The following is a 26,344-nucleotide window of genomic DNA, read 5'->3' as shown; positions in this document are numbered from 1 at the left end:
CATATTGTTCACTTTGACGTCACCAGATAAATAGTAAGACAGCACATTAGCGTTGCTGAACATACCCTCGCTTTCTCGTACAATAATATAAACTGTCAAGCATGACCACATGAGAGGTGTGGCATCATTCTCAGCACACAGAAAGCTCCAGGTGAATATATGCTCTTTGATGGTAATGTCATGACTCCACCTTGATCTGATAGCTGGGAGACTTGTGTTTCTCTCTGTTGATGCCAGCATGAGTGCGCCGATGACCTCCTACCATATACTGATAGAGCTGCTCGGGCACGTTCAGGTCGGTCATCCCGATCAGGTTACTGCCGTGCTGCAGAGAAGTAGAGAGCAAACAGCTGGGTAAGCGTGGGAATAACTCCGCTTCCCATCTCTCATAGATACACACATGCTTTTTTGCTGAATGAGCTAGCAAGTTTTTTTTTTATAAATACTACTTCAAATACTAACTCCATCATCACTTTAATAGTGCACTACCAGACAGACTAAAGGCCCGTTCACACCAAGGACAATAACTACAACCAGATATTAGGTATAAATAGCCAATAATCTGTATCGCCTGATAAAAGCAATTATTTTTTGCTTTTGTTTAAAAACAGCCGATGATCAGGGCCGATTATATCATGACAATCAAAAGGGGGCGGAAAAATGTGTCAGACTGAAACTCTGTGTATTACTCTGAAATACTGTGTGTGAAGAAAATCTCTTGTGTTGAATTTCAGGCTGTCAAAGTTAACATGACAATAACAGTTAAAAAATAGCGACATAAAAGCAGGTTTTGTTGGACCCTATGAATCACCCGTAGTGTTCAAGCCAGAGCCGCCAGCTCCGTGGATTTTCCCTTCTGTCCATTTTATTGCGAAAGTCAAACAATAAATGGTGTTTTGACGCACTTAAATGTGACGAGACAGATCACTGTAGCGCCTCAGTTCAAGCAGTCTTTTCTTCTTATATAGTTCTTGTATATAAGTTATAGCATGAAAAAACATGCATGAATATTAAAAGGTATGTTGAAAGATAAACTTACCAACAACTTACCAAAATTAATCATGACTCAATCTGTGTTTCAACCGCGGAAAGACGTAAAAAAAAAAACAGCTTGTGAACTATACGTAACATTGCATTTACCTCAGGAAAGTTATTCAATGTTCACAGTTCGTTAGTTAGCAATAAAAATAAACACTAGAGAGGAGATTATTTACTGTTAGTGTATGTTTAAATACATTTGTCATGAAGACAAGTGTTTATGAAGTTATGAAGTTACCTTATGTGCAACTGAGTTGTATACAAACATTTTACAGTTTTTATATGAGTGTAATTATTATATCTGAAAATAAATAGCATTTGAGTATAATAGTTTAGGCTCTGTTGTTAATCTTAACCTCTAATATTAAAGTATTGTACCAAATTGTTCACTATATAGTTTAAAGCATTAGTTGTGAGGGATTTTTTTCCTTAAAGGGGTCATATAATGGTGCATGCACTTTTACAAGTTGATTGTACTGAAATGTGTGTTGGCAGTGTCTGTACACAACCATCATAAAATGATAAAAATCCATCCAGTGTTTTTGTTTTAATCTCCTTATATGTTTTCCCCTGCCTCAAATCAAGTCGTTTGACCGTGTGACGTCACACGGTCGGAAGCCCCTCCCACGATTGTTGATTGACAGCAGCGTTTCAACACAGACCCGCCCTCGCACATGAGGTAGCTGTCAATCATAGTCTGCGCGGACCGGCGCGGTCATTGTTGATGTGCCGGAGCACTGCCTATGAGCAGAATGGCGTCTAAGCGATTGTGGTGTTCTGCTCTTGGGTGTAATAATGAACACAGTCATTTTAATGTTCCTAAATCCGAACCGCTGAAGACGCAGTGGCTGAGTTTGTTTTCGAAGGGAATATTCCCCACGAGCAACGTCAATGCTTTCATGTTTGCGTGAATCATTTCACACACCAGACTGCTTTATAAACGAGGGACAGTATAAAGCTGGATTTGCTAAGAAGCTGCTCATGAATAAAGGATCGGTACCAGATATTCGTGTTCCTGCTGAATCTCCAGAAGAACGGAAGTGAGTGTAACGTTTTATTAAACTTTATATTAATCTTTGCAAATCGCTAGCTGCACGCTTCACAATGAATGCGTCTAAGGTTTACACTCAGGGTACATTACGGCATGTTTTCTATGTATGACGTTCTCAATATAATTCATAATCCCACGTTTATACTGAACAACGTGTTATGGTTATTGTGTTATTGTGTTACAAACGGTGTACACACAGCACAGAGAGGCGGGGTGAGCGCAGTTCATTATCATTTAAAGTCATATGCACTGAAACGGCGTGCTGAAAACAGAGCTGTTTTTGACCAGGTAAAATAAGTGTTTTCTTACAATACTAATGAGAATTTTTAATTAAAGTATATTACAAACTTTGAATTTAGACCCTAAAGAATCATATTAGCTTGTACAAAAATGGCATTATATGACCCCTTTAAGATATCGATAGAGAAATTTAGTATTGAGCATCTCCCAGATATAGTTCTAAAAATCATTCTAAATATAACAGAATAGCAAAGTCTACGCCACAACTATAATGATAACGGCACAGAGAAACAATATCATTGGAATAACTTTCAGAACAGTTTCTTTTTTCAGCTGATGAATGATAAAAACAATGACAGCCAATCAGAATCTATCCTGCTTAAAGTGGAAATAAACAGAACGATATTGTCCACTTGTGTGGTCGCTAATATAGTTATCGTTATTGGTGTGAACAAGCCTTAGGACTGCTCTACCAAACAAAGGCGCATCAATAACGTCACTCTAACATAACGTCTTTTCTATTACATAAGTTATGTGCAATACTGTACAGTATATGTTATAATAACTTTATATATATATATATAATTATTTACTTAGTTCTTACAAGTCAAACATATCCTACTGCTGCTACACTTTATGTATATATTACCTACTTATTTAACTGTCAATTCAGTTTTTACTCTTTGTACTATAGTCTATATTTATTGTCAATGTTTACTGTTGACTTTTTTTTAGTCCTCATGACTAGTTGCGTCCCAAATGACGCACTCTACACTATGTACTCAATACTCATCTGTTTAGTGTATGAACTTCATAAGGTTGTTTTTTCATTCAACATCGGAGTCTGATAACTCCTCCCACTCCGTTACGTAATTAAAGCTGCAACGGTTGAGTGAAAGAAGTGTCCAACATTCCACACGTATTTACTTTTTTTTGGTTAATTAAGTGCATCATCCAGGTATTTAAAGTGCATGTTTTCTTTTGGGAATTTGCAGTGTAAACACACTACTTGCACGATTATACTACAAAACGGCATAGAATAATGCACAAGTACACGAATTGGGACGCACCAACTGTCTACTACATGCGTCACTGTTGTTTCCTGAAGGAACTGCGTTTCGTTTTTATCCACTGCCATGCAATGCGCTTAAAATTACAACAAATTTGACTTTTTAGAAACACTAAAACACACATTGGTATGTACACACTGCACATGATCGAAGACAATAATTATACTTTGCGTTCATTTTAATTGGGGCAAATGGATCATTTAGGGATTTATCGTTTCTGTTGTTGCTGAGCATTCAAGGAACAAGATAACGTTCAGAAAATGCTTAGGAAACACACTCACCCCAAGGCAGACCATACCAAGCGCCAGTCCTGCTGCTAAAGAGTACGACTCCCTATCCGTACAGTACTCCATCTCAGGACCAGGTGGACGTCCTTGGGAATGACACACAGCTGTTACAGTCTCAGATATAAAACAATTAACTTAACACTCAATCTTGAATGGGCACAAATGAGAACAGCAGCTCATTTTATTTCTTGCCAAACCCTGAACACGCATACTAACCGATCTCTGCCAGCAACACCTCTGCATTGTGCCGGTGACCGGTGCCCTGATAAACCAGACCGATGCCGACCACAGCGGCCACTTGCACACTGTGAGGCACGTCGAGCTCGGTGGAGGTGGGCGGCAGCAGTGCGGGGATGTGGATGCTTAGCAGACGAGTGATGGACATGTCCATGGTGCCCAGTTTAGCAGCAGAAACACCCAACAACAGCCCGATACTTGTCATTTCGTGACCCTGAGTCAGAGGAGACAAGATACAACCATGTCATAATATGTTCATATGTTATAATATAGCCCAAATTATAATAATATATATTTTATTTATTACTAATATAAATATAATAAAATAAAATGTATGTATATATATATGCATGTATGTATATCTGGGAACAGTTTGTTCCAAAACCGAATGAGCACCATTTTAGGCCATCAACTCTCTCCAATCAAGCAAAGAATGAACTTGCAGTGAGCTATGCAACCTTAGGACTGACATTAACACTTTATTCATTCATTAAAATCGCTCTCATTCATTCATTTTTACATGTGCATGAAGTAAAACAGGATGTTTTTCTGCCAGATTCTTGTAAAAAGGCAGGAGTACTATCAGAGTCTAGAAAGCCTGGCCGCAGATCTCAGTGTGAGAGCGGGCAGTGTAACACCAAACTAGCTAAAGGCTTGATATAGCTTATAGATTACAGATATGCTCGGCGACCACAGAAAGTATCAACAAAGCCTGGCCTGACTGGAAATGAGAGAGCAGCACACGTTACTGCCCTGTGAACTGTCAGAATGAAACTCAGCTCTACGTTTGACTTTCATGTGAGAAAAACAACAGGATGAGAGCAAAAACCCCAGAAAACATGCAAACCTGACAGCTCCAATGCTAAGAATGGCGAGATAAGAGAATTAGGGGAGGAGGAGGAAGAGGAAGAAGAGATCTTTGGTTTTCAGGAAGAGCCTTGACGATCTCTAGGTCCATTAGCAGGAGAGATGCTATCTTGGCCTTTAAAAAGAAGTTCAATTAAGTCCAGCCCACTTCATCACAGAGTGTCCAATTCTCATTAAGCGAAAGGCAACTTTTTTAATAACTTCTTCAATTCAATTGAAAGCCATTATGCTAAATTGGTCTTGTTTTGTTCTTCTGAATAACCACTAGAGTTAACATCGCCTGCAACTCCTGATTCCCACATAGATCTCCATTATAGATAAGGGCAGGTGACTCATGTAATCTAAGGTGAATCATACTGTTAGCTACACATGAATGTTTGGATTCGTCACATGCTGTACGGGATACATTATCTGGGTTATCTATAGGGAACATCTGCGGATGTCTTACAGGTGGTCACAGTAGATTTTGTGTTACATTTGCAGTTGTTTATTACAAAAAAACAGGGCCTTAGGACCAATGTGAAATGTGTGGGTGGACAATATGCAAATTATTACTTATTATTATTAAGTTTACATGGAAGCCTTTTGTTTCAATAGGAATGAAATCCTTCCGATTGATGAATCTGAACATACTGCTTACATGAACGCTAAATAAAGTGACTGGGTTATACGTAACAAACTTCAAATCGGAATTGATTTTAAATGACGTGCGCACACTGCACGAAGATACTGAGTTCTGTTTCATTCTTACTGACCGCCAGAGGCAGTGTAAACACTATGGATTATCGCAGCGCCAGCTAGCGTTTTCCGATGTTATACTAACCTATCTTCCTACCACTTCCAACCATTTCCTGTTCTTATTAGGAGACGACGAGCACAAAACGAGCGCAAAACGGTCCAGTTTTGGACTTCAATCCGATCAAGTGTTAACATGCCCCCTCAAGCGGATTAGAAAAGGGTTAAACCGACCCTTATTTATAAACCGACCCAATGAATTTATTCGGATTTGACCAATTCATTCCGATTGACGTATTTACCTGTGACTTTTTTATTCCGGCTGTGCTACTGGTCTGATTATAATTGGATTATTAGGCTCCAAGTAAATGCAGCTAATCTGTTAAAAGGCACTAGCCAAGGTAGTGTGCTTACACGATTTAACCCTCTAGGCGCCACGGTCGAGTTTACTCGACAAGACGCGGCACTGAAAAAAAAGGCCGATTTTGTCAAATTGGTTGTCAAATTTCGTTCAACCTCCCCTCCACTGGATGGCAGACATGTCATACTTCATCCCCGAATCAAAAAAACATCATGTTTCTATACAAAATGTTCGAGTTAGAGCGCATTGAATCAGTGCGATCAAAAGCGGAGCTAGTGTGCGAGTAAGCCATTTTATCAGATCCTCTCCGCAATCGCGGCGACAGTATTGTGGTGGAGAGTTTGTCTAATACCACTGGGTATGTTAGACGAGGTCGAAGTATTCATAGGACAGTTACGAGGCAACGTGGAGGCAGGGTGAGGAGTCGCAATGACAATGACAGTAGTCCGAGCTGTGCACACTCGGCGCGCGCGCGAGGCAGATCTGGCCGCGCTGCTCGTATCATGTCACTCATGATCTGTGCGAGTGAGTGTTTGAACTAAACAGGTCTTGTCTACTTGTGTTTGTATGTCATATGAATAAAATATATTTGCCCCATACATGGAATCAGAGTGTCTACTGTATTTAGTAAATGGAAAATCTCTACAGCAAAAGGCCAATCACTACATGCATTCGGTTTGTTTCTACCATTTATTAGTAATGATTTACACAGTTTGTTTACTACTTACTATATACCTGAGCATTCAGTATTGTGCAATATAGCATACAAAAGGTGATGGACATTTTGGGGGGAAAGAAGTGCTGCATTTTATCATTTAAACGTGACTTTTCATGAAAATTCTATGATCCAAGATTGCCACCACCATATGACGTCATAATATGCAAATTAGATGGGAAAATGTAATCCCTACATAAACTTTGGGTCATCCTTAATATTTCTCTAATTTACAGAAAGTCTCTATCTTTTTTCACTTTTAAGATATAGCCTTTTGAAATTAAGATGTCAAAATCGAACGTTTTAGGAAAAAACCTCTGGCGCCTAAAGGGTTAAAGCTGCTTTTGTTTTGTTTGGACTGTGGATAATACAAATTATAATGATTATCTACCAGAAAAGTGGAGGAAAAAGAGTATGGACCCCAGGTTTATTATCATTAACTAAAACTAAAGCTTATTAAAAACATTTTTGTTAATTGAAATATAGCTGAAATAAATTATATTTTATATTACGGCGGCGATAGCCTCGTGGGCAAGTGTGCCGACATGTAGCGCTGTTGTGCTTCGGGCGACCCGAGTTCGAGTCGCAGCTCGTGGACCTTTCCCGATTCCCCACATATATATATATGTGTGTGTGTGTGTGTATATATATATATATGTGTATATATATATATATATATATATATATGTGTGTATATATATATATATATATATATATATATATAAAACAAGCTATTATTTATAAAAACAATTTTTAATACTAAAATAACGCTGGACCCTAGAGAGTAACATCGGTCCTGTTGCCCATTCGCCGAGCTAGAACTCATTGCGTTTTCATTCACGATATAATCATCCTCCCATCTGACGCTATAACTGACCTTGGTGAGGTAGTCATGGATGTTAAGTGTTGCTAGTTTGGTGAGGTGGCCGTTGAGGCCCAGGGCCATGAGGAAGCCAGCGTACTCGTTAGCCAGGTCAGCACTTTTGGGTTTGTTGTAGGCAATCCAGGCAGATTCCACCTGGGAAGCAGGGGCGATCTTAAGACCAGCCGCCACTCCATTATGGAAACTGGGCCAGCTGGTCATGTTGGGCGGCACATCGATGTTACCGCTGTTCAGGTCCACCATGGTGTTCCTGGGAGGAGCACGGCCTGGTGGAGAAGACAAACGAGACAGGAGTTAGGTTACTAAGATACTGCATGGCTTCCTGGGTTTAACAAAGATAGCACATCAAAAACGGAGCATTTTACAGGGGGGAAGTGAGTAGCAAGTAGCTAGTAAATTGCAGAAGAAGAGGTTTCTTATAAAATGACACCCTAAAGCATTCACTAAAATTTCTACATTTTCTGTGCAAAACTCAACATCACAATGCGAGAGTGTTTCCATTCATTTGTTTTACATACCGTAGTTTTAACATAAACAAACTAATAATCTTAAATGTGATGCATATGTGTCAGTCACACATAAATGAAACGGGTAAGATTTCTGTTATAGCACTAATAAACTGACTGTGTTTTAAATACACAACCAGGTTTATCATCAATAAATCCAATTTGTTTCAATCTCATATATTTTAACTAAATTAATATCGCTTGCTCCACAACTGAATAAATGCATTTTGAAAATATGATTATATACAAAAAATCAAATGCATGCAAATAGTTAAAAAATAAACTATGGCGTTTTTTGCAAAAAATCTTACCCGTTTGATTTGACCAATATGCATTTCAAGTTTTACATTTACATTTATTCATTTAGCAGACGCTTTTATCCAAAGCGACTTACAAATGAGAACAATAGAAGCAGTTAATTTGGACTACCCAGACCTCTCCAAGTTTTACAGTTCGTTTATGTTAAAATCCAAATGGATGAAAAATGTATATGCAATTCAAATATATGTCTTAAATTAGGCCTAAATATATTTTTGAGAGTGGTTAACAGAGTGTTGGAGGTCTGGGTAGTCCAAATTGGAAAAGTCCAAAAATCTACATATGAAGAATACCACTAAGGGTCCTGGGAAAACGTTTTCTCTTTAACTGACATGCAATCGTTGAAGATAGAGTGAAAGATATAACGCTGTGGTGGGAAGGGTTGGAAATTTGCATCTTCTGGGCACAGATACTGACAACGAAATTCAACAGTCTTGCTAGCGCTGTAAAAGTATTCATTAGAAAACTTCAAAGCATGGGTGGTGGTTTATGAGAGTACCAGTCAGGTTGAGTTTGGGCACAGGGAGTGGTTCGGTTGGCACAGGGTGGTATGAGAAGAGTGTGAAGAGTCCTCGGCCCACCGGTAGAGACATGGTGCGCTGGCACAACTGTAGCAGTCTGCAACAAAAATAAGAGCAATGATGAATTTAAGATTTCCATAACGTCACTGTTGGGCAGAAACCTATCCTACCTCTATATTTTGTCATTTTTCTTTTATCCATTAATCATTACTATTGGTCACCCTTTATGTCTGTCTGTGGGTTTTGAAAACATTTAATGAAAAGTATTATTTTTTTTTTAAAAGAAAGCTTGTGGCTACACCTCGTATCTCCATTGAATCCTCAAACTGTCTGTACAACCTTGAATTAAAACCTGCTTGTTTGTAATTCAAGGGTAAATGAAGAACTGGTTCTTTGAATAAGAATAGCATTTTCTTTACTCAAACACTGTATATAGTTTAATGTTTCATATATTGGAGGAGCGAAGAAGAGCGCATGGAAGTCATAGCCAGAACTGTTCTAAATGGTGTATGAATGAAGAGACACGTTATTTTCCTATGGGTATTCAATCAATACCACCGTTTAAACATGATTCATTTTGTTAATCTTACATGAGTTAATTCCATCCATTTTGTTTTGGACATGTATACTTATGTGTGTGTGTGTAAATCAATATTTTTTAGTGCATGTACAAAAAACAGATACTCTGCCTTTAATGTTACTCAATATGATGCTTTTGACCTAGGGATTAGAGGAGGAGGACAACGTAATGTTAAAGTCCCCCTGTGGTGAAAATCAAGTTTTTAAATTTGTTTATGTGTTTATGTGGTGTTTTTAATATGCTTTAGACAAACCTGCTTGATGAATGTAAAAAAAATCCATAAGTCAACACCATTGCTGAGTATTTTCTCTTTAAAACTGCAGTGAACCAAAGACAGTCTCAAAAACACACTTTGAAATCGCTGGTGTTACTGACGTCACAAACTAGCTTGTAACCAATCAGATCAACATGTGATCGTCAACCAGTGGATCTATGAGCTGGTGTGAGTGAGTGGAGGCGGGGCTAATTTGCATATTCATAGAAAAGCGTATACTAAATGAGGCAAGAGTTACATTCAAGCCATTTTAAGGCATGAAGAAATTTTTAGGCAAGGAAAAAACGTTTAAATATGTAATTTTAGTGCTCAAAGATGAGTTTTAAGGGGTAACAATTATTGACTACAGGGGGACTTTAAGGGGATGAACTGAAGGTTTCAAGCAGGTCGCTGCCCAAAGGAGGTTATGGCATACATGTAAGGGTTCGAGTTTGACTGTTAAGTATAGAGATGTTGTAAGTTATCTGAGGCACTCTAATGCAAGGCCTCCCTCTCATGTTTCAAGTTTTAATCTACAAATGCTGTGAAAAACAACTTGTGAATAATGCTTCTTTCTGTAGTCAAGGTCGGTAAGCCTGGGAAGAGTCTAGGGAGTCAAATAAAATGTTTCCAATTGAAAAAATATTTACGTATGTTGTCAGGTGGACATATTATGGGATGTTGAGGAAAACCAATGTGGATGAAGATGAACCGGTAAGTGTACATAAATGATAAAAGGATGTAGGAGGCCTTATGATAATCTGTTCATTTGCTTATCCAATTAACTTTGAAAGTTTTTGATCAATGATAAATGAATATGTATGATTTTACTGAATAAATACTCCGTTTTGCTTAGAGCTCATTTTGTAGCTCTCTGAGATATGTTTTAGATTACAATTTCAGACAAATAAATTTAATTTTTACCATCTGAATGGCATGACTTCAATTTTATTGGTGAATTTCCAACACAAAAGCCTGTGCATAGCACTTCATGTTTTCATTTATAGCACTTTCGGCCAAATAACAGAAAATATTGAACCCCACATAGTTGCAATAAACTTTATAACCTGTGCGTTGATGAAAGCATAATGCGAAACCTCAGATGCGGGCATTCTAACGACGGACAAAACAGGTCAGAAATTTGCTGGTCAAAAACCTTGTAACTCCATCTGAACTTGATTTTGGTAAAATGTTAATAATATAAATGGCACAATCAAGTGCCTGACCATTTATAAAGCCACAATATAAATTTAACAGTGTATAATTATGAATAAAAATCTTCTTTTTTTTCTGACAAGTAGCGGTTTTGAACATACAAGGTTTTCCACCTGACAGCGATGATATACACTTCCAAGGCACATTTTAAGGCATTTGTGTTTTCTTTATTTACTTATTTCATTACAGATCCTTTCAGAACCCTACATTCTTTAAAATAAAGGTTCCACAAGAGGGTTTTCACAGCAATGCCATAGAAGAACATTTTTTGGTTCCCCAAAGAACCTTTCAGTGAATGGCTTTCTTAGTGTGAAGAACATTTTAAAAACCTAAAAAAAACTTTTTTCACTATAAAAAACCTTTTGTGGAATGGAAAGATTCCATGGATGTTAAAGGTTCTTCATGGAACAGTAGACGCCATAAAGAACCTTTATTTGTAAGAGTCTACAGGACTTTATTATTAAGAGTATCAGACTGAGCTTGCTCACTTGTTCTCTTTCTCCTCAATGTACTCGTGGTCACTGACTTCAGGCAGGTGGGGCACATTGACCCGGACGGGTCTGGAGCTCTGGAGCAGACGACGGACCTCCTGCACCCTGAGATCCTGACTCCAGATCAGCCCCGTCACCTCCGGGCGCAGGTCTGTCATACCGTCCTCCTCCTCATCGGCATCACTGGTCACTGGCGGCTCGAGCATTACGTTCAGACCAACAGTCTAGGGCAAACACAAACATACTGAATATACAATGAAAGTGCCTTGTTCAATTCGTTCACTTCACATCAGAATAACTGTAATTACACATTCTAAAATTAGAAAATACCAGTCTTAAATACCATATTCAAGTCTTCAGCCCAATTCACAGTAATTGTTTTAACTGGGACAGGAATTACTGTCAGCAATGCCACTATCCAGGAGACGACCATTCAAAATTGGATGTTTTAAAAATATGTTTTGATCCCTGTATAGTGTCCTAGGGTTTCTATTTGATACTTTGCATGATAATGAATATGCAAATATGAATACAGGAATAATATAAGTCTACTTTTTTATTTTAAGCACAACCAAAAAGGAGGCAACTTCCAACAGTTAAAGATAGTTAGGCAGCTTTGTGTATGTTGTATGTTACTATTGATAGTGTCTTAATACAAGATAGTTTACATTTTATCAAGTAATAAACAGCGTTGTTACTGTTCACTAAAACCTTTTTTTTAAAATATAATTTCCGCTAAGTTAAATAAAGCTAAAATAAAATATCATTATTATATGAAAAATCTGACCTTAAAAAAATTAAATTAAATAAAGACTGAAAATATTATATAAATATTATAATAGTATATAAATAATGCTAAAATAAATGCATAAAATACAGGTCAACAGTTGAGTTCAGAATGAAATGTGTTGCAATACATGTACAGCTCTGACCAAACATGCCATTCAAACCGCAAAGCAAGATTTCTTTACATTTGATTAACTTTCTTACAGATTTACGATTGGCCAGGGTGACTTTGTGAGCTTGCTTGGTCAGGTCCTGTCGTCCAATCAGAGCGCAGACCTCCTCAGACCAATCAGAGCAGGGGTGTTCTCTGCACTGGTAGATGGCGTCTCTGATTGGCAGAGCCACACCAAAAGGAACCGACTCCAGATCCTTCAATGTAAATCCTGAGGTAAAAAACAAGCATGTAAAACAGTGTATAGTCACATGTCCCACGTGACAAGCTTGTTTAAAGTTCAAATATAACTAAGCTAACATAAACTAAGGTAAACCAACAAATGCTGCAGAATCTGAGAAGGGTGTTTTTAACCAGACACCTACATTCTGGGCTAAACACAATAGAAATGTAGTGGCTTTAGGAGAATAACGATACGTGAATGCAAATGCTAGCTACCCAATTCCGATTTTACATGTTACTGCTTTCTGAAATGTGTCAGAATGAATTTTTCATCGTGCATTAAAACATTTACAGTCTGTTTTTCTCTTTCAGGTGAACTGCTGTCATGGCAGAGAACAGATTAATGCCAAGCAAGTCAAAATTGAACCGTTTGCTTGTTTTTAGCTAGCATACCTTAATAACGCATCTGAACTAATGACATTTGAAGGAAACTATCACCCCTTGAATAATGAGGTTTGTTACCACCAGAGAAACAACAATGCATGTTAAGTATGGGACTACATGTTTGCGATGTGTCAGCCAAGCATACGCATTTGCAAGAGTGTACTTGTGTTGAGTATGTTTTTGGATCAACAGGTCGTTGTTTCTGGAATCGCTCTGACCTGCAGAGGTCAACCACACCACCAGCTTCTCAGCCAGGCATCCAGATGAAGGTGTTGGCTTCACGCTGCTCTGCCTGAGGAACACACCCGACAATCAAACACACTGGAGGAACTAAATCAGCTGACTAGAATTTATGAGCTGAGACTTATATAGAAAAAACAAACATAAGGCACATGACAGTATTCCTGAACCACAGGTACCTTCTCAGAAAAGGATCACTAATATTCTTCTTTTGCCCTGTGAAAACATGAACCAACAAAAACTTCATAGTCATTTATATACATAGTCAAAAACACTTTTTATTCTTCTTTTTCCTTGTTTTTTGTATTATCAAATCTAATTGGATGTTTTTATTTACTGTATAATGTATTTGATATAAATGCCAGTGAATAAGCTGGAATATGAAAAAAGAAAAAAGATATTACCATTGAAAAGATTAGAGTCAGTAAGATGCCTTTATTCAGCAAGGATGCTTTAAATTGATCAAAAGTGATAGCAAGGAAATTTATAATGCAACAAAAGATTTATATTTCAAATAAATGCTGTTCCTTTGAAAGCAGCACAACTGTTTCAGCATATCAGAATGATTTCTGAAGGATCATGTGACACTGAAGAATGGAGTAATGATGAGGAAAATTCAGCTTTGATCACAGGAATAAGTTATATTAATATATATATAAGAAGTTACATTTAGTCTTACCGACCCAAACTTTTTGAATGGTAGTGTGATTTCAAGGGGAAAAAATGCTAAATATGCCACTACAACACCACTAATCATGAAACTTCTGTGCACTTAGAAACATAAATTGGCAGCATTTAATTTAAGAATTGATTTACAGAAATTCTACCTTCATAGAAAGAGCCCATTATGTGGAATATTATTTCACTATTCTAAAATAACCCAAGAAAAATATACATTTATAACAATAGATTTACACTTAAAAAAAAAAGCAGAACTAAATTTTCAATTTAGTCCAGCCTCAAGATTAGAGCGACTGGTTCATTTTTAGTGAACAATTTGTAGGTGACAGTTTTGATGCTTTGAATTTATGGTATCAGTATTGGTCAAATCTTCTATAGTTGTGCATCCAAACCATGTTTGGCATTCTTCTGTCACGAGTGACAATGCAGGTGACAATAGGATATAGAAATATAGTGGCTAGCATAGTTCATGTTTGTTGGTTGGATTCCCTGTGACGCTCTATTAGCCGCTGGAGGTTGTTGGCATGGTCTTTCCTCTGTATAGATCAGCCCCCAATTTAGCATCCAACCCATATGTGTAATATAATTAATAAATAAATGAATCCTCTTTTTCACTAGTGTACTTGCTTGATGGTAAAGACGCCCTCAATAGCCTCTAATCTCACACACGCAGAGCCCACCTGCTGACAGCCTGGAGAGGTACTTCAACACGTTTGTCGAGATGGCGTCCTCGTCTCCAACCACATACAGGGCATAACTCTGAGAAACAGAGAGAGGAAGAGAGTGAGTATTAGCAGTGGGACAGCACCTGTGTGGTTTTGGTTTGCTACTGTCATGACAGTCACTCAGTCTGGTCATGTGAGGGGAGAATGAACATGTTTCATCATGAAGTAATGCAGGAGCGCAGTCATCAACCACACGCATGACTGCATGCGTCACAATCGCAGCACACAGGTGATCAATTTCAAATCAATCAATTTAATTTCAAATGAGAAATCAGAATTAAAACTATTTAGAAACATTTTTAAACAACAAACTGATAAAAATGACAAAGACGTATAGCTAAAATGCAATTGAGGAATTACGGTAAGCAGAAAGTCTGTTTTGAAGTCTGTTCATGTGCTACTATTACAACAGATTTTTTGTTAATTGAAATAAAGCTGATATAAAATAAAATAATTACATGATGAACTTAAACTAAAAACTTTCTTGGCAACTAGCTGAAAGAAGTTTAGGGTGATTACTGAAGTAAATTAAAAACTTAAATAAAAATAAATTAACAAATTATCATAAATAAACAAAAACTAATAAAAAAAATGACGTAACAAAATGACCAAAATACAGTTGAGGATTTAAACAGGAAGACAGTTTGGATTTAGTCACAGCATCAGATGTTCAAGTTTCGCACCCAAAGTCTGTTGTGATTTTTAACTAAAGGTACACAATGTAACTTTCGGCCCTCTAGCGGGTAAAAAAATGAAACTGCATGTATTTTGAGGAAGAACATAGTTTTGAGTGTGCTTCGGCTCTGTGTGAACAGATTGGATAAAGCATCTAAGGCAGACTAGATAGATCTCTTCAAAAGAGTCAAACCACAAAGTCTCTGTGATATGCTGGTGTCTATATAAGGCTTGAATCTCCTCTTTGAAGGGTTAGTTCAACCAAAAATGAAAATTTTGTCAGTAATTACTCTCCCTCATGTTGTTCAACCCCGTAAGACTTTCGTTCATCTTCGGAACACAAATTAAGATATTTCTGATTAAATCTGAGAGATGTCTCACTCATCCATAGGCTTCTTAAGGGATCGAAACTGGCCGGCCTAAAAGTTATGAAAGACATCGTTAAAATAGTCCGAGTGTCTACAGTGGCTCAATCTTAAGTTTATCAAGCGACGAGAATACTTTTTGTGCGAAAAAAAAAAAAAAAAAAAATAATGCCTTTATTCAACTATTCATTTCCTTCTCTGTGGGCCGTGAGATTTCACGTAGTAAAACTACACAAAGCTTATAGGTTGTACGTCACGCATCACACACATGACCAGCGTCGGCCAATAGTGAGCCTACGTGTGACGTACAACACAGAAGCGCTGCGCTGTTACACTACGTGAAATCTCACGGCCCACAGAGAAGGAAATGAATAGTTGAATAAAGTCTTGTTTTTTGCGCACAAAAAGTATTTTCGTCGCTTGATAAACTTAAGATTGAGCCACTGTAGTCACTCGGACTATTTTAACAATGTCTTTAATAACTTTTGGGCCGGCCAGTTTCGATCCCTTTAAAAAGCCTATGGAGGAGTGATCCAGCTCTCAGATTTAATCAAAAATATCTTAATTTGTGTTCTGAAGATGAACGAAAGTCTTACGGGGTTGGAACAACATGAGGGAGAGTAATTACTGACAGAATTTTCATTTTTGGGTGAACTATCCCTTTAATGTCTAAAAGAGTATTTCTCCTGTTTAAACTGGTGAAAATCTTAAGTCTGATAGCTTAGAAAAGTAATAGCACCCCTCTCCTAAAAACCTGCACAACACGACTGCAATGAGCCATAGTAATGCTGATGCTTTCCTTAGCAATTACCACAAAATGTAATAGGGAGAAAGAAAGGGGTTGGAAAAGAGAAGGAGAGAGAAAGACAGGCAGAGAGAGAGACATACGGTGGTAGTTTAAGTATAGAGGGATTAAATGGATGCTGTAATGTTCTGGACTCTAATCTAAGGGACGGGAACGGTGGGGTAAACACAGCCCATAATTGAGTAACGATTTGTCAGTACCTCAGTAGGGTTGTGCGTCACTTCACTTTGCCTGATGGAAGGAAGTACAAAACAAACACACACACACACCATGGCACCCGTGACCCCTCGTATCGCCCTCTCGAGTGATTCAGCCAACCACTTCCATGGACTAATTAAGGTGGGGCATCACTCCCGCTCACAGGACATGGAGGACGCCCAGGGACGACTCGCTGCTCGTAAAATGTCATTATGATTAGCTTGCAGCACTTTGCCATCTAACTGCTTGACATTTCCACAGAACATGTGTGTGAGTTAAGGGCACGACACCCAGTTCCTCTGCTCACTGTTAACGCCCCCTGTTGGGCATCACCAGCATTCAGTGATTGCTCACATACACAACCAATCACAGCATGACTTCGTTTTAAAGAATACAACACTTTTATTCAGCAAGGATGCATTAAATTAATCAAAAGTGAGAGTAAATTTCAAATAAATGCTGTTATATCGAGTTGCACAAAAACATTAACTGTTTTTTTACTTTGATAATAATTAGAAATGTTTCTTGAGCAGAAAATCTGCATATTGGAATGTTATTTTATAACAATATTTCACAATATTACTGTTTTTTTTTATCAAATAAATACAGCCTTGGTGAGCAGAAGAGACTTTTTTCAAAAACACACAAAAAAAACGGACCCCAAAATGTTTTGGGAGTGACAACCAGATTTAAATGCAAGAGTCTATCCCCTAAATTACCATAAAATCAACCTCTAACCACATGTTATCAGTCACCAGTCAGTAATGATAGTAATTTTAGTTTCACAAACCGTTGCACAAAACTTAATTTCGAGGTGGACTTCACTGAAAGTAATGACAGCTCGCAGTTTAGAAAGTGAGTCAGATAAACACTCATGTCTGATTCAGTGAGCACATTCACATGAACACCAGTACACTGATAACTCACAAAAATCAGCTTATTTTGTACTTGCGTTGTACCGCGTTTACAAGACTTTATTACTATATCAGGTTATTTCCCGGTAGTGAAGTCTAAACGTAATAATTTGAGTATCTGAGTATGTCGGTTATGATGTTAAATAAAGAATTAAAAACCATATATTAGCATTACAACATGTCAGCAGGAGACTTACGGCTTATATATTATCCTCCCACGCAGTTACATTTTTTATAATCTTTTGGGTAAAGAAATGTATGCTGGGCAAAATTAGAGTAAGGGACAAAAATCTAGCTGTGCCAATCGGTTTGTGCTTAAGCCATTGTTCAGTGAAAGATTCATCAGACTGCTTCAAGCTAGTAACTCCTGAGTTTGAGAGTCTTTTTTGAATGAATCGATATAAAAACTGTTCAAAGGAGTCATGTGTGAATCGGACTAAACTGGTCGCACTGTAGAACATCTAGAGAAGGACGCGACTACCTGAATTTGTCAGAAGTGAATTGGGTTTCAGAATGTGCCTGGACCGGACCTATAAATCCAGGCATAAAGACCATATTCAAGATCTTTTCAGTAGCATTTTGGTCCTTACCAGCACCAGTAGTTTGGTTCTCTCGCAGATGCTGGGCAGATAAGGAAAAGGCGCCACATCTTGCCCTCTCAGACAGCGACTGAGCCAGCTGAACACACACGGGGCCTCTCCGTTCAGGAACACCGGCCAAGTCATCAGCTCCATCTGAGCTGCACACAGATGGATGACATCACATGTAAAGCTGCGTGACAAGCTATAGAGTGGTTTATAATTCTTTGAAAATGGTTTTTGAAAGAAGTCTCAAGTTTACCAAGGCTGCACTTATTTAAACAAAATAATATAACAATTTAAAATAACTGTTTTTTATGTGAATATATTGTAAAATGTCATTTTTTCCTGTTATGCAGAGCTGAATTATCAGCATCATTACTCCAGTCTTCAGTGTCACATGATCCTTCAGAAATTATTCTAATATGCTGATTTGCTGCTCAAGCAACATTTAAGATTATTATCAATGTTGAAAACAGTTGTGCTGCTTCATATTTTTGCGGAAACCATGATGCAGTTTTTCAAGACTTTTGATGAATAGATGATGAAATTTGATGAAAAGTTCAAAAGAACAGCATTTATTTAAAATAAACAATTCCATTTAATTAATTTAATGCAACCTTGCTGAATAAAAGTATTAATTTCTTTCAAAAAAATAAAAATAACTTATTGACCACTAAACTTTTGAATGGTAGTGTACATGGAATATACACTGCAGGACCTTTAATTAAACAGCAGAAAGGTGCTGACAAAATATATATTTTTTAACATATATAATAATAATTAGTATAAATTATATTATTAATATATATAATATGATATTTATCTATTCTGAATAAAATAATTATGACAATAATTAAAATAATTATGAAAACTCTCCTGTTCAAGGGCATATACACAAAAAGCAAAAAAAGACAAGACTTTAAATACTTCCTGCCCTAACTTCCAATTTCAAATGGAAATGCATCAACACAGGTGAGAACATGCATAAGCCAAAACTTTTAATGGGACTTTTAACCTTAAGTCTCGACGTTGAGAAATAAATCTTCACGTCTATTTTATGTGTCGACTACCCACATATATAACCAACAGAATCCTCAATTCAGCAAAGCCTGTCACTCAAACCCTAACGTGGCTAGAAGCACATCTGGTCGAACTCCTAACAAGTCAGCACTGTCTGGTAAATGAATAGAAATGCCTTTAGCTGCTAATGAGGAGTCCCGACCGCATTGATCGGACTCGTACCTTGATCAATCACGCAGGCCTCCTTGAACGTTTTGATGAATGAGGGGTAATCGCGCCAGTACAGATCAATGAAATCCTCCTGCTGTAGGTCCCTAATGAAATGAGAGAAAAAATGATTAGTTGGTAACAGAGTCGTCAGGGAGTCAATATATACACTAATACTGGTATAAAAGCCAAACCAGAGCATGACTCACACGGCACAGTGCAATACGCCTCTGATCAATGAGATCTGTGGTTTGGTCGCTGTACATCTGAAGACTAGCGTGGTATTCACCAATATTGTGAATATCACAATGATGTTATTATGCTTTTTATTTGTAAATACTAAAATGTTTGGATTTATCTAAACAGGTTCTAAACAGGATCTATCTTTGGGTGCGGAAGCCTGTTTCTTCCAGTTTTACCTCAGTCAATGTGTCAATACACTCACATAAAAAATAAATAAAAACATGTACTGCCAAGTCAAACATTAATTAATAAGCTGATCAATCTGTTTTTGATTAGGAATAAATTGAGAGTACAGGATGGTTGCAAAAGCACTGTGTCTGCTCCATCTACCACACACACACACACACAAGAGCCTGTGTTGAACATATAACAAGAAAAATATGGAGTAAGGACTTTAAAAGATGCTGGATGACTTTGATGTTAATGATATTAAGTGTTTTCATAAATATCTGTCAGTGTTAAAAAGGAGGACTATTTTTTACATTAAAAATGACCTTCTCTCAGTACATTTGCACTTGTTTTTTTCTAAGGTTTTACATGTTTTTGAATCTATATGAAAATAGAAGATATAGAATATATAAAATACATCATGTGATACATTAAATAGTAGAATATACACAAGTTATAGCATCAGGAAGGGTGATTTGGGGAGAAAAGAGTGAAATACTAATATTGATAGAATAAAGAGTAAAAACATTACATTCTGTCACAGTTTCTAGTGATCATTTCTGGATAATTTCAAAGTGACAATGTAACAAAAAATAATAGCATGTAAAATTGTGGGACATATCTTGCCCCATGTTTCAAGAATCAATGGGCTGTTTGGTTGAAATGATGGTTCCTGATTAATAGGGAAAAAAGACCATTTTAAATACATAAGTAGAGATATGCATCCAATATTGTCAAAAGACTTATATAATATTATATTATAATATTATTACTTATAAAATATTGCCCAGCCCTAATGCTGACCTACAAACAACAGGCGCAAACAATGTACACGAGCCAAAGAATCAGTACTCAATAGAGGACTATGGTTACAGCCTTATCTGGTCTTATAGTGTATTATAATTCAATGCTTTTAAATTTCAAGCCCACATGGGTTTATCAAACGCCAACCAATTAAACTCTCACTGCTGGGGTTTTTTTTCTCCACATGACAGCATGCACTTGACATTTTAATAAACAATGAAAAACATTACAGCTATTTACCCATTCATATTTAGAATACGCCACAAAGGAAAGCAGCGATGACAATGTGAAATGGGAGGTTTGAGGAGTTGGGTGACTTTACTTGGTTAGGAGCCTAGTGCATGTGCATGAGTAATAGAAAACATAAGTTCTGGTCAATCCCACTTCATTAGTTATTATTTCTATCAAACAGGCCAAAAAAATTAAATATATAATTACTTGGCCAGCTGTTGCAGCAGACCAACCAGAGCTCTCGCCCCGCTCCGCTGTAGCTCATCCAGCTTCAGGTCTTCATAGAGCAGGTGCAGAACGTAGAAGAGCACCGGGATATGTGGGAAGAGGAGGGCGGATGACTCCAAACCCACAGCAGACTCTTGGTTATTCACTCCACCAGGGGGCGACACCAACTCCAGGCCTTGAACGGCCACCGCAGGTAGCATGGAAATTTGCCAATGGTAGTCGGAGCAACGGAGGTATGCCCAATCCTGTTGATGTCAGAACAGATGTAGACATATCAACAAACCAAGGGTAAATAAATATCTTCAAAACATTCCCTACAGGAACTCAGTGGAGGGCTGATACATGTTATACACACTATATACACTGACGTTGAAAAGTTTGGAGCCAGTAAGATTTTTTGGTGTTTTTGAAAGTCTCTTATGCTCACCAAGGCCGCATTTATTTAAACAAAAATATAGTAAAACAGAAATATTATTACAATTTAAAAAAAACTGTTTTCTATTTGAATATGTCTTAAAATGTAATTTTTTCCTGAGCTACAAAGCTGAATTTTCAGCATCATTACTCCAGTCTTCAGTGTCACATGATCCTTCAGAAATCAGTATAATATGATGATTTGCTGCTCAAGAAACATTGAAAACAATTTATTTGAAATATAAATAATTTGTAACATTATACTAATTGCTTTTGATCAATTTAATGCATCCTTGCTTTTTAAAGAAAGTATTGCTTACTTTCTCTTACGGTCCCCAAACGTTTGAATGACAATGTATATATTTTTATAATCCTTTCTGTAAAAAACAAATCTAAATCAACATTTCGATCTTCAACCTGCAGTTCAAGCTGATACAGAGAACAGATGACCAAGGGTCTTTGACCCCGACCTTTGCCTCTGGCATGTCTAGGGTCACTCACCTCATCTGAACCCGTGTCAGCGGGACGGGCCTTCTTAGGGGCTATTACTGGAGAGAGAGGCACTTCAAAATGAAGCTGTGGAGATGACAAGTGTGTTAATGAGCATTTAAGACAGACAAGTGTTCATTCACCAATTGGAAACTTCACTATCAGCCATCTTATAATACAATGATGTACAATAAATAGTTTTGTATTTTGTTTTGATAAATTAATAAATAGTGTTTTTTTTTTTAAATAAAGTATTTTGTTTTGATAGTTAAAAAAAATAAACAGTGTTTTGTTTTGATAAATATTTTGTTTTGATAAATAATTTTACTAATATTTTTTAAAATATTTATTTATATATTTATTTAAACAAAGTTATATGAAATACATGCAGGCAAATAAGATCTACAAAACACTTTACATAACATTTATGCAAAAAAAGGAAAATCATTAAAAAATATATTTAAAGATTGAGATTGTCCTGGGCAATATATGGGTATATCAATAATGTTGAAATCATGTTTAATGTGTAGTAAATTGTTGTCTGTGCTTACCTGACAGATTTTAAAACAATGTTTAACTATAATCATTTTAAAACACAAAAAAAGTACATTTAAAAGTACATTTAAGCAAATTGTGCTTTTAAGTCAATTGTAAATCACGTGTAAAGTTTTCGTTTATTTAAAGTCCCTGTAAAGTCAAAATTAAGTATGTGTTCTGAGTTTGTCACACCACAGAAAAATGTGTTATTAGTACTTCACAGTTCACACTCTTTGTAATATGTTTTAGCAATACATTTCTAACATTTATAATCCGTTTAGAATTTATTTTTAGAATTGCCTTTACAGGGACTTTAAATTCTTGATCAATCCTAGTGTGCTAAAACAGGGCCCTGAAAACCCTCCGCATTCCCCAAGGCTATCGAACGCAAAGACAGACACAGAGGTCAGACCAAAGAGACACTCACGTTGCGTGTCCACGTCAGTCGTTCTGTGTTGTAACCCATCATTGTCATTAGACATGTAACAAACAGGTTCCACTCCAGGTGCATGCTGGGACCTCCAGGGGCGTTGTAACTGTTGTACCACTTGACCAGCACTTTCATGGCAGTGTCCTTGGGTAAAATAAACCTGACGGCCTGCAGGCAACGTTTGACTGTGGGAGTGAAAGAAAGATCAGCGGTTAATAACAAAAGTCACTGTCACAATGGTAAGGTGTGGCGCTTTCTGTAATATTTTAGTCTCTAGAAAAGACTTGAGTGCCTGCTGAAAAAAGTGAATCAATAATAAAATGAATTAGATTCAGCTGTAAAGCAGCTCTACACAAGACAATATAGTGTCATCATCATACAGCTCAATTCAGTTCAAGTTTGGTTTTCATCCGATAGTATCAGTGTAGTCAAATCTATAATATTACTGAATATTAAGTGTCTTTTAAACCCCCGCAGGCCTCTTGTGAGTCAATATGTTTGTTTCACTCATTCCATCATTCATCAGGCAGAATCACTTGGTAAGTAACACAGCACACCTTTCTTTAAGGATTTGACGAATAATTCATGTCTGAAACATGCTGAAGTTTAATAAGAAGTGGTACAACTTTACGATAAGGTTCATTAGTTAAAGGGATAGTTGACTTTGAAATTATTTTTTGGTATGTTTTAGCTTACCTCAAGGGCATCCAAGATGTAGGTGTCTTTGTTTCCCCAGTAGTTTCAATTTTGATATTTTTAGGTCAAACCGTTCTTGTCTGTCACACATTGATGGCCTAAGACACGAAATGAGCGGTTTGTGTGAGAAAACGAACAGTATTTAGAAACGGAAACGAAGCGCCCGCGCCCTCAGATCACTTGGACGTGGCTGTGGTTACAAGAGGTAAAAACTATATAAATACGGTTCGTTTTCTCACACAAACCGCTCGTTTCGTGTCTTAGGCCATCAATGTGTACTTACATTTACGAGTCATTAAATCATGTTTAATTTGGACTTCTCTGTGCATGCTCTTTGAGGTGGTGACCATAGACCTGCATTATATGACTGACAGACAAGAACGGTTTGACCTAAAAATATCAAAATTGAAACTACTGCGGAAACAAAGACACCTACATCTTGGATGCCCTTGAGGTAAGCTAAAACATATCAAAAATTAATTTCAAAGTGAACTATCCCTTTAATGTATAAACATGAACTAACAATGAGCAATACATTTGTTACAATATTTATTAATCTTTGTTAATGCAAGTTAATAAAAATACAGCTGTTCATTGTTTGTTCATGTTAGTTTACAGTGCATTAACTACTGTTAACAAATACAACCTTTGATATTAATACCAACTAAGATTAACAAATAAACTACTAAAGCGGTTAACTAATGAACCTTATTGTAAAGTTTTACCGAAGAAGTGTAATAACCAATTGTTATAATGATGCTTGCTTTAGCAAACACCACTAGAACATGTTTTTAGTCAGCTGTCACCACAGATCTCTGATGAATTAATACCATAATATTAGATTAACATTAAAAATAACATTAAAACATCATTTTTAGGTCATATCGCCCACCCCCATGTGTGTACATCAAAAATAAGTGTAGGTGACGATAATGGAGATGAATGTTGTTCTATTGAAGGGTGCACACGGAGGGGGCCGGCGCTTCAAAGGACACAGCCGGAGCTGGAACACACATCTGAGCGAGGGGGTGGAGAACACAGGGGAACCGAGCGAAGCAAGGGACACTACACTTGAGGGGGTTTATAGATGACTGTTTGCCAGAGTGCTCGACTGCGTGACACGGGGGCTACAAGACCTGATACAGAGAGGAAGAGGATGTTGAGGGTGGAGGAATGCATGGGGTTTGGTTTGATTGGATTTCTGTAGCAAGATGAAATGAAATATAAGATTTTTTTTTAACCTTGATATAGTTTGTTGAGCAAAACCCTTGCTATGTACCAATACTTAATCCAATTTTGGGGAAAAAATCTGAAATTTTAAAAATGTTAAATACACAAAGGCATGGAATGATGGGAAATTGCTTTTTTTATTTGAATATTCAACATATATGTAACTATGAAATCACATTTCCATTTTCCACTGAATAAAAAAAGGCAATTGGAACTTATCTCAGAATTCTGATGCAATTTCGAGTTTATACACTCACCGGCCAGTTTATTAGGTGCGTTTGTTTAACTGCTCAATAACGCAAATATCTTATCAGCCGATCACATGGCAGCAGCTCAATGCATTTGGGCATGTAGACATGGTCAAGACGATCTGCTGAAGTTCAAACTGAGCATCAGAATGAGAAGGAAAGGTGATTTTAATGACTTTGAGCGTGTCATGGTTGTTGGTGTGTTTCAGAAACTGCTGATCTACTGGGATTTTCACACACACCCATCTCTAGGGTTTACAGAGAATGGTCTGAAAAAGAGAAATATCCAGTGAGTGAAAATGCCTTGTTGATGCTGGAGGTCAGAGGAGAATGACCAGACTGGTTCGGCAGATAGAAAGGCAACAGTAACTCAAATAAGCACTCGATACAACCGAGGTTTGCAGAAGAGCTTCTCTGAACACTCAACATGCCAAACATTGAAGCAGAAGAGCTACAGCAGCAGAAGACACACACCGGTGTCACTCCTGTCAGATAACAACAGCAAACTGAGGCTACAATTCACACAAACTCACCAAAACTGGACAATAGAAGATTGGAGAAACGTTGCCGGGTTTGAGGAGTCTCGATTTCTGCTGCGACATTCAGATGGTCGGGTCAGAATTTGACGTAACATGAAAGCATGGATCCACCCTGCCTTATATCAACAGTTCAGATCGTTCAGCTCCGACAAATCTGCAGCAACTGCATGATGTGTTCATGTCAATATGGACCAAAATCTTTGAGGAATGTTTCCAGCACCTTGTTAAATCGATGCCACGAAGAATTAAGGCAGTTCTGAAGGCAAAAGGGGGTCCAACCGGTACTAGCCGAGTGTACCTAATAAAGTGGCCAGTGAGTGTATCGCAATTCTGACTTTATTTCTCGCAATTTCGAGTACATATCTCGCAATTCTGACTTTTTTCTCAGAATTGCACATTTTTAAACAATTCTGACACGCAATTTCCAGTTTGTAGCTTGCGTTTTAAGTTAAAATCTCACAAATCGGACTTTTTTTCTCCAGGTTATTATCTCTGTTAAAGGGTCATCAGATGCCCATTTTCCACAAGTTGGTATGATTCTTTAGGGTCTTCGTGTAAAGTTGGTAACATACTTTGGTTAAAATTCCTCAATGGTTGTGTAAAACAACACCCTTTTTACCCCCTCAAAAACAGCTCTCAGGGTATTTCAGGGTAAAAAATTTCAGGGTAAAAAAATAGTTTGTGATGTTTTGCCAAGACATGCATGACTATTCGTACTCCTCGTAATTTGGGTTAGTAATTTAA

At 37.3% G+C, this 26,344-nt stretch overlaps 1 protein-coding gene and 1 long non-coding RNA gene across 5 annotated transcripts in view; one reads left to right on the top strand and one right to left on the bottom strand.

The window, feature by feature from the left end:
• anapc1 (anaphase promoting complex subunit 1) overlaps positions 1-26,344 on the bottom strand; it is a 115,789-nt gene that overhangs the window by 63,410 nt on the left and 26,035 nt on the right. For all 4 annotated transcript variants that reach the window (XR_008807103.1, XM_056250657.1, XM_056250658.1 and 1 more), the window contains exons 17-31: positions 22,885-23,072; positions 21,933-22,007; positions 20,997-21,262; positions 19,359-19,450; positions 18,126-18,274; positions 14,534-14,612; positions 13,352-13,388; positions 13,151-13,224; positions 12,359-12,537; positions 11,366-11,592; positions 8,808-8,926; positions 7,479-7,750; positions 3,903-4,137; positions 3,681-3,772; positions 191-325 (exon numbers count right to left, since the gene is read on the bottom strand). Coding sequence is in view for 3 of the 4 variants with exons in the window: in XM_056250657.1 (XP_056106632.1) it covers positions 191-325; positions 3,681-3,772; positions 3,903-4,137; positions 7,479-7,750; positions 8,808-8,926; positions 11,366-11,592; positions 12,359-12,537; positions 13,151-13,224; positions 13,352-13,388; positions 14,534-14,612; positions 18,126-18,274; positions 19,359-19,450; positions 20,997-21,262; positions 21,933-22,007; positions 22,885-23,072 (2,219 nt within the window). In the remaining variant the exon portion in view is untranslated. The remainder of the gene's footprint in view (positions 1-190; positions 326-3,680; positions 3,773-3,902; positions 4,138-7,478; positions 7,751-8,807; positions 8,927-11,365; positions 11,593-12,358; positions 12,538-13,150; positions 13,225-13,351; positions 13,389-14,533; positions 14,613-18,125; positions 18,275-19,358; positions 19,451-20,996; positions 21,263-21,932; positions 22,008-22,884; positions 23,073-26,344) is intronic.
• On the top strand, positions 22,989-24,727 carry LOC130085098 (uncharacterized). The gene is made up of 3 exons (XR_008807104.1): positions 22,989-23,126; positions 23,365-23,426; positions 24,543-24,727. It is a non-coding gene; the product is annotated as an uncharacterized LOC130085098 (long non-coding RNA).

The sequence above is a fragment of the Rhinichthys klamathensis genome, unplaced genomic scaffold, assembly GCF_029890125.1.
Source record: "Rhinichthys klamathensis goyatoka isolate OS25496 unplaced genomic scaffold, OSU_Roscu_1.1 h1tg000072l_1, whole genome shotgun sequence".
NCBI classification, from domain to species: Eukaryota; Metazoa; Chordata; class Actinopteri; order Cypriniformes; family Leuciscidae; genus Rhinichthys; species Rhinichthys klamathensis.
The sequence above is the reverse complement of the archived record's forward strand: the minus strand, read 5'-3'. Positions and strand labels throughout refer to the sequence as shown.